Genomic DNA, 16,128 nt, shown 5'->3' with positions numbered 1-16,128 from the left:
TGTGTGTGTGTGTCTGGGAACGGAGCCCAGAGCCTTCACATTTAGCTACATTGCCAGCCTTTAAAAAGTTTTTTGAGATAGGACCTTGCTAAATCACTAAGTTCTCCAGGCTGGGCTAGAACTTGGGGTCCTCCTGCCTCAGCCTCCCAGAGTGCAGGGATTACAGGCATGTGCCACCATGCCAAGTTTAGAATATAATTTTTTATCATATGTTTATACTGCATTTCTTAGTAGAAAACATTTATATTAAATTGAGAGAAATTGAAATCTCCTCTTTGTGGGAAAAGAACGCTTTCTATTAGGTATTTGGCCCAGGGCAATTTTAATGTACTGTTAAATTTTAACTTTTGAAAACATGCAGTATTTTCTTCCCCAGTATTCCTGACTATATCCTAATCTACATCCTATCTGAAAGTTTTTCAAATTAGTTTCAGAACTAAATGTTGAGGAACAACATCATTGATTAGGTACTAGAGACTGTAACTTAGACAATGCACAATGTAATCAAGACTCAGTGGCCTCTGAGATTTTAACTATGGGTATCACGGCCAGACTTGAAACTTGAATTTTTGATTCTTGGCAGATATTGAAGGTATGTTTAATTTTAGCTTTTTAGAATTTAGTAAATTCTAGCTCATGGCAAGGTTGCTAGTATAAATATATTTTTATGAGCTAGTAAGGGCACATGCTGTATTCTCAAAGGAACATGTCAGTAAAGGTTTTTTATGTCAGGGCCACAGATACTAATTTATTTGGTAATGTAGATGAAATATAATTTCAGTGAGGGGGATTAAAGAAACACTGCTGTTGGAAAGGAATATTATTTGAGCTACTAAGAAATACGCAACTTTTTGAAACTCATTTTTCACACTCTAGAACCTATTAAGTTGTGGAAGGAAGTGTAGTTGCTAAGGAGGGTAGGATGTGGAGACCAAAGACAGCAGGTGCACATGTGAAAACTATCAGGGGCTGGATGGTAGGTGAGCCAGGTGTTGCTCTTCCCTCTTAAAACGGGATTTCAGGTCCTGCTTCCTGGAACCTACTGCTGAAACTGCCATCCTAAGACTTCTCAGATATTATACAAAGGATTTGACACAGCCCCCCCAGGTTATCACTGTGAGGTAGCGGCTCCCTACTGCTGCCTCAGGACTGTGCCTCCCTGCATGGGAAGGAGACAGGATAGTTTAGGGACACTCAGGTCATCCTGAAGGTCTTTCCAGGACAGCAGGAGAAAGTTGAAACTTTCCTTCTGAAGGCTGATCACTGCCAAACCAAACTGACACTAGGCAGATTAACATAGCAAAATGTGAAACCCACCCAGGGTGGTGGCGAGCCTGCAATGCCAGCACTCTGGGGGCTGAGGCAAGAGGGTCCCCGATTCCAGGCCAGCCCGGCAATTCAACAATTTAGCAAGGCCCTGTCTCAAAATAAGAAAGTGCTGAGGATGTAGCTGGGGATAAAGACCCTGGGTTCGATGTCTTGTACTGCAAACCAACCAAACAAACAAAAAAACTCAAAGAAGGGCTAGGCTGAGACTTAACCAACTCTCTTCAAAGGGGAAGGGAAAGTGAAGAGCTCAAGCAATGTTAGGGGGGTAGGAAATGATGTTTAAGGGAGAGAATGAGCCAGGGGAAGAGACAGTGGCCCAGGACTAAGTCCTCAGTGCTCGGGATGAGGTGTTCGATTTTCAGTCTTTTCCCCTGTGTTGTGAGCTTAATCTCGCACGTTACTGACATTTCTCTAGGATCTGAAGGTGATTCTGTTTCTCACTAGGACAGCTGGTCTTCAGGGAGAGGGAACTTCAAGGGAAGCCTTTCCTACATCTGCTGCTCCCTAGCTGATCTTGTTTTAGAGTCCAACGTGGCATTTTTGGTGTTTCATTTTCCTGAACACCCCCAGCAGCACCCAATTTCCAAGCCAACTACTTCTCTATTTGACTTATAGTAAGAAGTTGTTCTGAGCTTGGGAAGCGCCAATACACTGTAATGAAAAACCAGTATGGTTTGCTGTCACTTATCTTATTTCACATAAAAACTACTACAAGTTGTTAAAATCTAATATTAATGTACAAATGTGCATTTTAAATGGCAACACTTTATGATCTGAAATGATGTTTAAATCAATTAATGTACCGGAAGTGTTTAGGAAAATACCTACCATATAGTATTACCTATCTCTGCACCTATCTATCCACTGATGTGTCTAGTATCTATTTTTCACAAAGCCTCTATACTTTAGTTCTTCAGTTTACCTTGTGGAAAAGAATACATGGCCTATACCATATTTGACTATTTATTTACAATACATTCCCAGGTGTTAGAAAATGTCTACACTTTCTCTTAAGTTTCTTTCCACAGCACAGAAGAACAACAAATACATTTTGTGCCGCTATTTCTGCACCTTACAACACGTTTTCCCTTACTGTCTTGTCCTTCCTTCAGGTTGTAATGTCTGAGTGTGTCCAGAGATGACTGTGCGAGAGGCACAACTCTCCACCGTGAATAAGCATGAGCTTTCCAACCTTTAAAATACTCTCGCAACTCTTTTCCATGGCCTAAACCATCTTTTAACCATTTTTCTTCTCTTTGGCTTTGATAAACCCAATAATAGCCAAGCCCTGTAATCAATTGTGAAAAGAGCACCGTTAAGTGTTCAGGTGTTTATATGCGAGTCATTGGTTTATTTTGATTGAAAGGACTGTAAGAGATAAATAAAATGCAGAGAGAGTCACCCTGTAGGCTTTCAGTTAAAACATAGGGAATCTGATTGTCTGCGGGAGGGAGAGTGGAATGACAGCTTCCTTTTTTAAGGAACCACTTAGAAAATTCTTTACATGGAAGCATACCGCCTAGGTACACAGCAGTGTTTTTCTTCAGGTGTGCATTAGAATTTAGACTTGTTAATTTTTCATACAATGTTATCTTGAAGTACGTTTATTAACTTCTTTGTTCCAACACTTGACCCTTGACCCAATTTCTCCCAGTCTACCAAACTTCTCTTTTCTGCCCATCCTCGTTCATTGTAGCCAGACTAAAATTCATAAACCATCGAATCTTACTAATATCCTAAACACTCTTTTGTACTTAATTTTTTGTGTTATGTGCCTGGATCAAAGACAGTCCTGGCTAACCCAGCAGTCCAGGAGCTGTGCCGATGGAGGCCTCTGGGGGCTTGCTCTCAGGAGCAAAGCCAAACCCTTCTCAGGGCGATAGATGGCTCCTCCATGCCTACCTCCCCCTCCCCCTTTGTGCCCCTGCTCACCACCTTCCGCCCATCCCAGCACAGTATGTGCGCCGCTTCTGTCTGCAGAGCTCTCGCACCCACTCCCGTTGTGACTGGCTATGCCTCCTCTAGACGTCATCTGTAGTTCACTTCCTTAGAGGAGGCTTTGCTGATGTCACCACCAAGCTCCTACCTCTGCCTTTCATGGTCAGCACTCCGAGTTTTCCCCTGTGTCCTCTGGCCTTGCTCGTTTGTCCAGCGCCACCTGTCTCTCCTGGTGAAAATACAACCTGCGTGGCCTCCATCTGCTGCTTTCTAGAGGGGTGCAGGGCGCAACTGGACAGTGCACATTAGTAGCCAGATTTGTGAGAAGTAGAGACAATGCCTGTTTTTGCTCTGGCTCACAACTGCAACTCAAGAAATATATTTAAGGAAAACACAAGTGGATGAATGATAAATGCCTCAGTGTAGATAGAGTCCATGCAAACAAGTTGTTAAAGACAGGGGAGGCATTTATCTTGGTCACCTGTGTGCTTCAAGTCCAGCATCTGCACACCTGATACATGAGCTTCCTAAATTTCTGTCCTGCCGCTGTAAACGCGACAGATGGCACGCTTGGCCCCAGGGGTCTCTCACTTTGAAAGAGAGCTGGTGAGAATTTAGGTTTCAAGATTCTCAAATGATGCCCATGACAGAAAAAACTAAGGAATTGTGTGTGAGTCCTATGACTCTTTAGCTCACGGCCTGACTGGTGTAGGGGAAGGCACTCCCTCCAGACCCAGAGCTCTCTGCACCAGGCACACACCTGGATGGGTCCACAGGCCTGCATGCAGGGTGGGCACTGTTTGGGCAGTGCTGTAATGCAGTGCTGCCCAGCACCTCTCGGGATGCGCTCTCAGCCGCTAGAGAAGTCATGACTGGAGGCACGTGGAGGTTGAGTGTGTAGTGCTGTATTCTAACCATCATGCGGCCTACAGCCAAAGGATGCCCAGCTGTCACCTAGGAGGGGAGGAAACAGTCCTTCAAAGCTCGTAAAGCTAATGTGTTGTATACTTTTTATCTTTCCCATGTGCTACAGGATGAGAAATACCTACAAAAGAAGTCCTCTTGAGAACGTTCGCCAGCTGGAAAGTAGCAAAGTTAAAGGATTTGAATTCTCTTCGGTGCTGGAGAAGAGGTGAGGCTATTCTCTTCATGTGTTGGGAATATATTCTCTTTCTCTGTCTTTCTCACTCTCTGTCTCTCTGTTTCGCTCTTTCTCTTTCTGTTTTTCTCTGTCCCTGTCTCTCTCTCTCTCTCTCTGTCCCTGTCTCTCTTTCTCTCTGTCCCTGTCTCTCTCTGTCTCTCTGTCTCTGTCTCTCTGTGTGTCTCTCTCTGTGTCTCTCTCTGTTTTTCTCTTTCTCCTTCTGTTTTTCTCTGTCCCTGTCTCTATCTCTCTGTCTCTCTGTCCCTGTCTCTCTCTCTGTCTCTGTGTGTGTGTCTCTCTCTGTTTTTCTCTGTCTCTGTCTCTCTCTGTCTCTGCCTCTATCTCTGTCTCTCTGTCTCTGTGTCTCTGTCTGTCTCTGTCTGTCTGTCTCTATCTCTGTCTCTCTCTCTCTGTGTCTCAGAGCTGCGATGGAACTCAGGACCTCACTATGTGAGGCAAGTGCCCCACAGCTGAGCTGCCCCGAACCTGTTCTTTCCTATTCATTCTTGTTCTTTCTTTTTTGTTTTTCTCCCACTGTCAGCTCCCAGGAATGTCCAGACTCTCCCTGACTCCTCAGGCTCAGCACATATCAAACAGGCCCAGACCCCTTTTCCCCACACCGGAAGACACAGGACACAGCTGTATATACATGAATGTGAATTTTAGCATTGGCAAAACTAATCAGTAGTGATAGAAACCAGAACAGCTGCTGCCCACTGAAGTTTCCATTGGAAAGTTTCAAGAATGAGTTTCTGACAGGAAGAAGGTATTCTCTATCTTCACTTGGGAGATGGGTACACAATAAGGACCTTTGTTAAAACCCATGATGGTGAACTTTTAAGATCTAAGCACTTTTTAAAAAAAATCTCACATTTTATGATATGCAAAATGAACCTCAGTGAAAGAAACCAAAGCCAAAATATAAACACAGTATAAATGTGCAGAAAGAAAGCTTACATAACAAGGGCTATTCTCAAGTGGACAGAATGTTTGGAAATTTGGGAGACTTCCAGAATTCACGAGAAAAACACCACCAAACTACAGAAAAGCAGGCAAACAGTTCGTGAAAAAAGATATAAGTATTCTCAACTTCAGGCATAATAAGAAATAAAAATAAGAAGGTGAGAAGAACATTTTAATCCTTCAAAAGATTCCCACCCTTGGTGAAGATGTGAGGAAAGAGAGTTAAGACAGACACCTTGGTAATATTTACCATAAATACAAATGTGAATAGCTTGTGACTCAGTGAATCCATTTGTCAGAATTTATCCCTCTTCATTGCCCTACAAATACTTGCAGATGTCTCAACGTGAAGGATTTCAGCAGTATTTAGAATAGCAAGTATTTAGGGACAAGAACACATCCACACACTAAAATAGTCAAGCTGTGCAAAGAAATGAGGACTCTTGCTGTATATTGAGATGGAAATGTCCCTAAGATGCACGAACAGGAAAAAAACAAATATGGAACACTCTATAAGATGCGAACTTTTGTGCAAAAGATAAAGATAATAAAAATGCATAATCACTTTCACTGATAAAGCACCTGTGGAAAATTACTCAAGAAACACGGCAAATACTAAGAACTACCAGGGAGGAATAAAAGTGAGGGACCAGGCAGGTAGTGGGTAAGAAAGGTCAAGTGTGCGTGGTCTACCTTCATTTACTTTCTTGTTAGACTTTATAACCACATACACGTTTTATCTCAGGGAAAATGTGCTTGGGTAAATGGATTCTGGAACACCCAAACCAAGTGCAGTTCAGCTCCAGAACACAGGAGCCAAAATGGAATCCTTTCCTGATTCCTTTAAGTACTTTGGAAAACTTCACTGTTCTCCTTCCTCCTGAAAGAGTCCCTGGAAATCTTTCTCTAGGCTGGAAAGACAGACTCCCAGCTTGCAAGAGACAGGGGTTCTTTGATTCTCTATGGGCGGGTGTCACAAGCAGGGAGAAGACTCCCTCTTCCCGTGTGAGCTCATGGTGGGAGCGGAAGTGGTGGATGCTGAAAGCAGCTGTAGTTTATCACACAACCTCCATGCCCCTCCCATCTTTGGAAATACCAAGCTACAGAAGGCTCCTATGACCTGGTAACAGTCCAGTAGGAGAGAAAGAAGAGCAGGCTAGGCTAGGCAGGTCCATTTTAAACCCTATTTTTCAGCTAATAGAGGAAGAAAGGAAAAAAGCATGGGTTTCCCTAATTATACCCCTCAGGGGAGTAGGCTCATAAAATAACCCCAACGCTTGAAATTTAGAAAGTCTCATGCTTAAATTTCCACTGTGGTCCTACAGCAATCTCTATGGGTTGCAGAAGGACAATGCAACCACTTTTCATAATACACACTTCCAGGGGTCTTGAACCACAGTAGTATACTACACTGCCAGTAGGAAAGGATGTCAGGACAAAGGTTAGATACCCTGGAAAATCTCTAAGGTGCTCCAGGAAGCCAGAGAGTTAGCAGGACACTAACTGTTCAATTTGGTTACTTAGAAAAGACAGTTGTTCAGAAGAAATGCTCATAGCAAAACATTATTTTAGAAGCTGTACCTTACTGAGTGTTCCGATAATGCCATGTTATTTAAAATACACAAGCATTCTTCAAAATGTAAGGACAATCTCTTACTTTTGTTCACAACTTTATTTTTCCCATAAATCCCTTTGAGATCTCTTTGAATGAACTAACACTGGCTGTATCTGATTTACCCCCAGGATGACAGCAACAAATCTGCAAATGTCCTTAGCTGCTCCCCAGCCCCATGAATTTATCTTGCGGAACAATTCTGTGGATCTAAGTGCCCCACGTAAGTCACGCATCATAAAGTGGGTCGTAACATCGAAACTCCATCTGCTTGCAAGGAGGGTGAGGAATTAAAAGTCAGGCTGTTCTACTTGAAAACATTATGGTACTTGAAATCATAATAGAAAAGGACAAATACTGTATGATTCCACTTATATGCAGTGCTCAGCAGAATCAAATTCACAGATTCAGAAAGAATGGTGGCTGTCAGGGGCTGGAGAAGAGGGGTGGAGAGTTGGAGTTTACCAGGTACAGAGTTTCAGGTTTGTAAGATTAAGAGAGTTCTAAAAATAGATGGTTGAGCAACAGTGTGAATATACATAATGCCACTGAGCTGTGTGTTTAAAAATGGTTATTGGCGTTTTACCACAATTACAAAAAATAATTTATTTTATCAATTGTTTATCAAAATAATAGAGCAAATCACCTCTATTATTATCTACTTTTTAAAGTAAAGTGGTTCTTATTGGAGAAAAAAGCTCCATTAGATTTGAGATATTAATGTGTTTGACATAAACTGAATGCAATTTGAAAGAAAATAGTTCCTGATCCTAAATCCCTTAAATGTCAGTCCTGAGGTTTTTGAGGTTTTGACATTTTCCCATTGTACCATTTAAAAGGTAAAATGGTATTAACTTCGAATAATTCGTATCCAAAGAAACATTACATACACCATTTGGTATGAAGTTAAAATAGCCTAATTATGTATGAACAGTAAAAAAATTATTCCACTTCTGCCTCCCTGAATAAGAACTACATTCCAAAGTGCCTGGGTGGATGACTGAGGCCTTGTGTAGCCTCTGTTTGGCAATATTGATGCTGAATGTTGCAGTAGTAGGAAAGAAAACAAGTCAAACAAAAAGGTCAAAGCAGTAATGAAACAGATGGTATTTGTTGGGAATGAAACCTACTTGTTCCCTTTGTGTGACCAAGGTGTTCTTTTAAAGTTGTAAAGTTCTTATTTTTTTATTTTCAGTATATTTTATTAGTGTTTACTCATTTTACAAAACATTGGGTTTGAGTGTGTGCTCACACGTGCATATATTTTGATCATATCTGTTTCCCCTACTGCCCTCCCGGTTGTAGAGCTTTTAGTTCGAGGTTCCCTCACTGTAATTTTTTTATCTCTGAAATTTATGCCTGTTTGGATGATCACTAGTTGTCTCTTGGGCGCACATACACATATAGCTTTTTCAGCCTACCCTACATCTACCACTTTACTTTTTTCTCCTCTCCCTAGTGATATTTAGAAGAAATAGCTAAATAGCAATGGGAGGTAAAAATTAACCTAGACAAGAAAACATGAAGCAGAGAGACATCATAAGGATTCAGGCTAACACTGCTCCCACCCTCACTCCCAACTGCTGACCTTAATTTCTCCTCCCCTAAGAAACTGGTCTAAGCAATGTCGTCCCTGGGCTCTCACCACACCTCGCCTGCCAACTGTGCCCACCCCCATGCTTGGCCTTCCCACCTGTGCCCGCGGCACACCCTGCCTGAAGCCAGTCTTCTTATTTGTGCCAGTGTTCCCTCTGCTCTTGCCTACGTGAGAGCCTCACTCCAGAAATTCACTCAGTGCTCCCCCACCATCGATTTTCCCCTCTCCACAATAGCTTGTTGCCTTAAGAGGTGGAACCTTCTTTGACCTCATGTCATCCATTAGATTTTGCCTCATTCCTTTGCATATCATTGTAGCAGCAGTTCCTTATGAAATCATCTCCATCTATCACCAATTCCTCTTCTCCTGTTGTCTCTTAAACCCACTCTGTTCAGATGTTCGCTCCCACTACTCAGCCGACATGACTGTATTCAGGGCCACCAGAGACCCTGATTTGTTGGGAAACTTACTGGTTCATTTCCGCTCCTCAAGCCAATTGCCGTATCAGCAGCGCCTGGCACCGTGGGTGACTTCTTCCTCCCTGGCACATTTATCTCCATGATATCTAATACGCCACATTCTCTGAGTTTCTCTACTTTGTGGGTCACTCCCTTTTCACTGCGACTGACTTTGTCCCTTTTCTCTCCAGTCTCTCAATATTTGAATGTCTCAAAACTTAATTCTTAATTTTTCTTCCTAGTATGTGTCTCCACCTGTCACTGATGATAAATGATGGTTTTAAATACCATCTGTACGTTGATAACTCCTAAATTTGTATGTCCAAAATACATCTCTTGCAGATTCCAAGTTCAGATAGCCAGCGTCTCTATTTTGTTATCTAACAAATGTTTCAAAGTTCATGTCTCTAAACTGAACTCCTGGTTTCCTCTCCACTCAGGCTGTTCTATCTGCAGATTTGCCCATCTCAGTGCATGACAACTCCATTCTTCTGATTGCTCAGGCCCAGGTCCTGGGGCTCCTGCTCAATGCCTCTTTTCTTTCACACACCAGGTCACTGCTCAGCTCTGCTGTCATACTACACTTCGAGGCTGACCACTTCTCACTCCAGCCATGGCTCCTACCCCACCCTGAACCATCCTCATCTCCTCTGCAACTGCAGTGGATTCCTGACAGGCCCCCCTCCAGTCCCTCTTGCACAGCCAGAGATGCATTAAAAACTGCTGAAGGGCAAGCACATCAGTTTTGCATGCCTAGCACCCTACAATGGCTGTCTATCCCACGCAAAGTGAAAGCCCAAGTCCTTATGGCCGGCAGAGACTTGGACTCTATTATTTTCCTGATGTTATTGCCCACCCTTCTTGCCCCTTCATTCCACTCCAGCCTCTCTGTATTCTCTTTTTTTTGTGTGGTGATGGTGGTTGTGGTGGTGGTACTGGGGACTGATTTCAGGGCTTTCCTCCTGAGCTACATCGCCAGCACCTGTTTTATTTTCTATTTTTCTTTTGAGACAGAGTCTTGCTAAGTTGCCCACATTGGGCTCAAACTTGCAATCCTCCTGCTTCAACCTCCTCGAGTAGTGGGATTAGAGGTGTGTGCCAACCTGCCTAGATCTCTGTTCATTTATTGATCGTGTCCTGGGGCATTTGCACTGGGTGCACCTTCTGCCTCCACTGCTAATCCCTCATCTGTCTGCACAGCTCATCCTGCACTTCCTTCAAGTCTTTACCCAAACATGACTTTCAGCAAAGCCTAAACTGAACACTCCATTGCCACAAACCCCTGCCTTGTCTCCTGCTTGCATTTTCTTCTGTTTATAGCTCTTTATTACCCTCTTAGGGACCATATGATTAACTTTTCATTATGTCGTTGCTTATCATCGGTCTTCACTGCTAAAATGTAAGCTCCAAGAGAACAAGGATCTTTTGTTTTCCTCATTGATTTACTCCAAGCAAATGGAAGAACACCTAGTGCACAGTAGAACTAATAATAATACATTTTGTTGCACTAATAGTCCAACCTGAATTGTACATTCAGCTAACAGATACACATCCCTTCTTCTGTGGCTCAAATGTAAACTATAAGTATGGGTGCAATGGACCCAGTAGTTATTGAGCACATACGGTGAGCTTGGCCCTCTGATAAACACTTGACCTTTTTTTTTTTTTGCATTCAATCTTTGGATTGAATATCTACATGGGGAGATAGTTATCAGACATGTGTGAAAAATAACTAAGTGAATCCCCATTTACAGAGGAGGACGTAGGAGCTAAGCAAGATTAACTCACCCTCGATTTTAGACCCCATAGCTGGTGAGACCCATACAGCAACTGTAGTCTTCTCCACTTCAAAATACATTTTTCAGTTCCAGAGCAGAGACGTGGGAATCAGATAGGAAGCTGTATTCTAGTTGTGCCACTCAATCAGCTATGCAATGGAAAGAACGTTAGTTAACTCTGAGTATCCCCATCCCTATCTTTTGAGTATTCCTTGTTCTTGGGATCACTGTAGGCAATGTGGAGTATTAAAAAAACCATATGTGTCTAAATTCAGATACAGAAAAACTGCCTCCAAAAGCCAACACAAAAGCTTTCATAAGATCAAAAATATGAAAGACCTCAAAATAGCATTGAACTCATGTGAGAAACAGAAAAAATATATATATTTCAGTTCCTTTTTAAGAAGTATTCATTATAAGAAGAAATTATTTTCACAACAGCATTCTTTAATATTAGTTCAGAAAATACTGTTGGATGATTAGACATTTTGTTATAGTAAGAGGGGTTCTAAGATGTTTTATCTACTTACATTGTCTCTTACTGTTCAGGGGGAGGTACCTCAGCCAGTTTATAGCTCTGAGGTCTTGCATGTTTTTCTGAACTTTGCTTTTTATGCACTAATTGTATATTATAATTTCTTTCTCATTTAAATAAACACAGTATTTGCTTTTAATATTTACAATATTAACTTGAATCTGTAAACTGCTCTAAGCAATTCAAATAAGAAAGGAAATTCTCTAATTGTAATATACCAGTGATTCCTCAAGCCAGAATATCCATCAGATGCCCTGATTTGTAATACAGTGAATCAAATGAGACAATTATAACAAACCAATGAAAAGTGACATGGCTATTGTGACATCTACAAAATGTTTCACTGTGAAAAGATGAAATCATATGGAAATTCCCAAGTCTTGTCCTCTACCCTCCCTGCCTTTCCTCTCCTCCCAGACTCTGGCCATGATTGCATATTTAGGAGGCCGGCCAGGGAAGGTTCACAAGCTGGGTCCATGGAGCACACACTCCACGCCCTCTTCAGAACTTTCTGGCTGTGAGGACTTCCTGAAAGATGAAGGAAGTGGGAAATGCAAATGCTGGGGCTTCCTCTGAGCTCCCCTCGGATGCGAATGGCAGTTGAATGTTCATGAGGTGGAATCTGATTGAACAGATCCTGCATTTTGTCAGGCTAGTTGCTGAGGTTGGGCAGGTAGAGATCCGTTGCCTAAGTTTCTGTTTTCCCACATGAGCTGCTGCTACTCTTCCCAGGGAACACTGTAAAAAGGAAAAACAGCCTAAGTCTCTAAGGATATATGTTGCCTTGGAATAATGGCAGAATAATGGCAGATCCAGGTTTCATAAGGCAAATTACATATATATATGTAATTTGGAAGGCCATCTTCAAGAAACAAACACAAAATTTAAAAAGTAAAATTAGGTTCAAAAGTAAATACTGTCTATTTAAATAAGAAAGAAATCACAATATACCACTAGTGCATAAAAGTGGACGAATGTCAACACATCCCCTAGGGCTTTGCTGCAGCACTGCAGCCCAGTCTGGGTCAGCTCCAGGGAAACGCTCTGCACTTGTGCATTTGAAGCAGAACAAGGCAAAACCCTCCTTAGACCAAATTCACCTCAGGACTCTACCCCCTAAATATCTAGGTCAAGAATTAAATAAGCAAAATTGGCCTATCCAAAAGAGAGGTTCAATTTCCCCAATTTCAAGTGGAGAGTTGACCATTTGAAGAACTAACACTTCTTCTATTAAGAAAAGAGTGGGATGTCTTTTAAGCTGTCCATTTTTTTAGTTCTCCATGCAGTGTGATCAGAACATGTAAGAACAAGAGAACAGACAGTGTTTTTCCACCTGTGGTTGTTCACCTGGCTGACAGCTTGGGCCTGAGCTCAACGGGGAGGCTGCTGAAAGTTCACAAAACCCTTCTCAATCCAACGTCCTGTCCCCTCGTCCCTCAGATATACCCCATGTTTCCTCAGAGCCGCTCATCCCCTCTGTGTCTGTTACTGGCATGGCTTAGCCAGGCCTGAATCTGCGCCCCGCAATCTGCTTTCCTCTGCCTGCCCCACTCCACACTACACAAAAATCCCAATAAGAATGCAAAAATGAACTTATTTACAATTTGACCAAACTGGGAGGGAAGCCTATCCGTACCCTTGGAGTACAGAAGTACTCCAGTTTAAAGATGGAATAGAAGAAAACCCAGGAAATACTTGTATGCAGATTTAGCTAAGTTTTGGCTCCAAAAGCTGGAAGTGTTGAACCCTCCTTAGAATCAGGGCTGGGTGGTGGTGCTCTATATGGTCAGCATGAGGAATTTTTTCTTTCAAAAAATTCTAACTTTTAGAGATCCATTTTAACCTTTCAATAACACCTACACATTAGAAGCAACAGGGCTGTTTTTTTTTTTAAAACTCTCAAGGTTCCACCTTGAGATTCTAATTGAATTTGCCTATAGTGGGAAGGAAGGAAGAAGGGAAAGAAGACAAGTGAGAAGAAATTCTCAAGGGTTGGGGAATACTGATACTGGTATCCAGCCAGAGATTGTGGTTACTCTGACCTAAAATAGTGGTTCTTCGTGCATAGTCCTTTGAAAAACACAGCAGTGCAAATCTGGTTGTGCAGATCTTAACTGCTCTTGAGACATCAACACAGAACAAAAATGATTCAGAATGCCCGCTCCTCCACTTGTGCAGGTTATAATGATATCCATGGGGGGCAGGGAGTGAATTGTAGAAAACAGAAGTGGGGTGGGGCTGCCCAATTTGTTATAGCCTTGTCTGTCTTATTAAAACAGAACTTGAACTGTTGGCTACTTGTGATTGGCTGGGATTCTGACAGTTATTCCAAGAGTAGTCAGTGGTCTACCTATCAAGTTAGGTTGCAGTTCAGTAAGTATGGTGAACCTTTAAGACACATACAAAACATGTAGGGGCAGCTCTAAGGCAAACTCAACAGTCCTGATACCAGCAGTAGAAGCATCTACTGGAGAAACCCAAACTATAAAAGGTAGATGATAGGAAACAGGGAGGTGTACCTTTTGCAGATGGGAAGACGATCAAGGCATGCAGGAAGAGGGAAGGGAGAAAAGGAAAAGGAGAAACGAAAGGACTAAGACGTAATATGGCTATGTATCAACTCCCTACAACGAATGCCCTCATTATGTACCAAAAACACTGCAGTACTGATAAGAAAAAAAATTTTAGAAATGCCAGTTCAGAGTCACTAAATTGGATGCTCTGGAGATGGAGCCCGTCCACAACCAACCTAAGTTTAGCGTCAGTTGCAGGCAACCACCTGGAGGTCCAGACCTTGGCAGAGCCTCTCTGCTTGAGCGGGGATAAGGAAAGCAAGTCAGGGACCCAAGAAGCAGTGCTTGAACTGTTCAGACTGGGCTCACCCGCATCCTCACATAAACAGTACCGAACACCAGCTCACAGCCTCAGCAAGTGCTGAGTATGATGAAAACGGCAAGAGTGACATAGCCCCGGCCAGGCTGCATTGCATAGAACAGCGCTTCCTCTGTAGGACACCATGCACTTTAGAACCTTCAGGAGAGCCTTAAAAAGCGCACTGGTGAGGCAGCAGGGTGGAGTCTGCCTGTAATCCCAGCACTCTAGCGGATGGAGGCAGGAGCATCACAACTTTGAACCCAGCTTCAACAACTGAGCAATTTAGAGAGACCCTGTCTCAAATTTAAAAAAAAAAAAAAAATAGAAAGGGATGAGGAGTAGCTCAGTGGGAAAGTCTCAGGTGCAAAATAAATAAATAAAAGCATAGTGCAGGACAGGGGATATGGCTCAGTAGCAGAGCACTTGCCTAGCATGCAAAAGGCCCTGGGCTCTATTCCCTAGCACCATCAAACAAAACAAAACAAAACACCGAACAATCTTGACATCCAGACTCTCCCCTGCTGCATCTTGAGCAGCTATGTTCCTGGGGAAAAACTTCAAGAGGATGAAGAAATAAAGGTAAGAGGTGAAAGCTGAGATGAGGTGGAGTCCTCTCTCTTTAGGAGAGGAAAGGACCTGCCCAAGGACTGCAGAGTGTTTATTGATACACTCAGGAGGTTGATGTCAATTTCAACCTCTCTGCCTAGCAACCTGTTTGCAAGCTGGAGCAGCTGGTTTACATGTCTCAAGGAACTCTTTATGTTCTAGGGGCGGCTTTGTCTTCGCCCCCCATATGTGACTGATTTCCAGCTTCAGCCACTCCCTACACTCGCCACCACAAATCAGCTGTGGACCCTGAGAGAGATGCGGCCAGGTTTGCAAATGCATGCTGCATCACCATGTCCTCCTCATAGCACCGTGCCCTCATCCCTACCGCAGCTGCTGACCAAGGTGGAGAGTGTCCGAGCCAGTTGGAATCTTGAGTCTGTCTCCAGAATGTTCACTGATCCTGAATGCTCCTAATGGATTCTCTTGTCTTTACTCCTCCAGATGGCTATGCTTTTTCTCAAACAGAATCAGCCGTGATCACTCAGGAAGAACTAGTCCATTATTACAACACTCTTGTAAGTGAGAGGAAGGGTTCATAGAAGAGTCCAGCCTTCATTAATCTCACCAGTATGTAAGATCCAGATCACTATGTCCTTCCCTGGGACTGGTAGAATGAGCCTGACTCCCAAATGCTTGTTTCTGTGCCTTGGACAACCAGTCTGTTATTTATGTATTGACTGATTCAGAGGAATAAACAGTGGAGAAACCCCACTTGCTTTTCCTGAATTTGTTTGCAGTTTTATTCAACATATTTATTTTTCTGTGGCTGTGAGATAGCTCATCAGTTCAGGCCAAAATATACCATTCAAAACTATGTTTCAGCAAATTTACACTTTGGTACAAGTGGTTTTGGAGAAAAAGGTAAAGATGTCATGTTGCCTAATAAATCCGTCATGCCTCACAGGAAAGGGATCTTGCAGAAAGTTCATATTTTGAAAACTCTAAAGGCATGAGGCAGCATAGAAAACATTCTCTCAGAAGGATGTGCTGTCACTGTGAGTCACATTTCTTCTGTATGAAATTTGCACACTATTTCACTTCAGTGAACTCGTACAGGGATTGTACTGTCAGTCCTCACAATCAGGTGCGTGAGGATCAACATATTTATGATTTTCTGTAGATCAGTTTAAACTCCATTCTGATTCTCCTATTCAAGAAGTCTAGTAGGAAAATCAGCCTCAGTCACTTCCAGGTTTCTGCCTCCAGCTGCACCAATTCTCCACAGCCCCACTTATGAGCACAGGAGGCTTTGAAGGGGCATCTAGGTATAACCCATAACAGTTGGAGTTGGGTG

At 42.7% G+C, this 16,128-nt stretch overlaps 1 protein-coding gene across 4 annotated transcripts in view; it reads left to right on the top strand.

The window, feature by feature from the left end:
- LOC102025027 (phospholipid-transporting ATPase IB-like) overlaps positions 1–15,545 on the top strand; it is a 216,397-nt gene extending 200,852 nt beyond the window's left edge. For all 4 annotated transcript variants that reach the window (XM_005406339.1, XM_005406337.1, XM_005406340.1 and 1 more), the window contains 3 exons: positions 4,301–4,399; positions 7,115–7,206; positions 15,276–15,545. In XM_005406339.1, the coding sequence (XP_005406396.1) occupies positions 4,301–4,399; positions 7,115–7,206; positions 15,276–15,373 (289 nt within the window). In that variant the 3' untranslated portion in view covers positions 15,374–15,545. The remainder of the gene's footprint in view (positions 1–4,300; positions 4,400–7,114; positions 7,207–15,275) is intronic.
- The last annotated feature ends 583 nt before the right edge of the window (positions 15,546–16,128 follow it).

This window comes from Chinchilla lanigera, unplaced genomic scaffold, assembly GCF_000276665.1.
Source record: "Chinchilla lanigera isolate Chin_1 unplaced genomic scaffold, ChiLan1.0 scaffold00096, whole genome shotgun sequence".
Taxonomy (NCBI): domain Eukaryota; kingdom Metazoa; phylum Chordata; class Mammalia; order Rodentia; family Chinchillidae; genus Chinchilla; species Chinchilla lanigera.
Note: the sequence above shows the minus strand (reverse complement) of the source record. Positions and strands in the feature narration are given on the sequence as shown.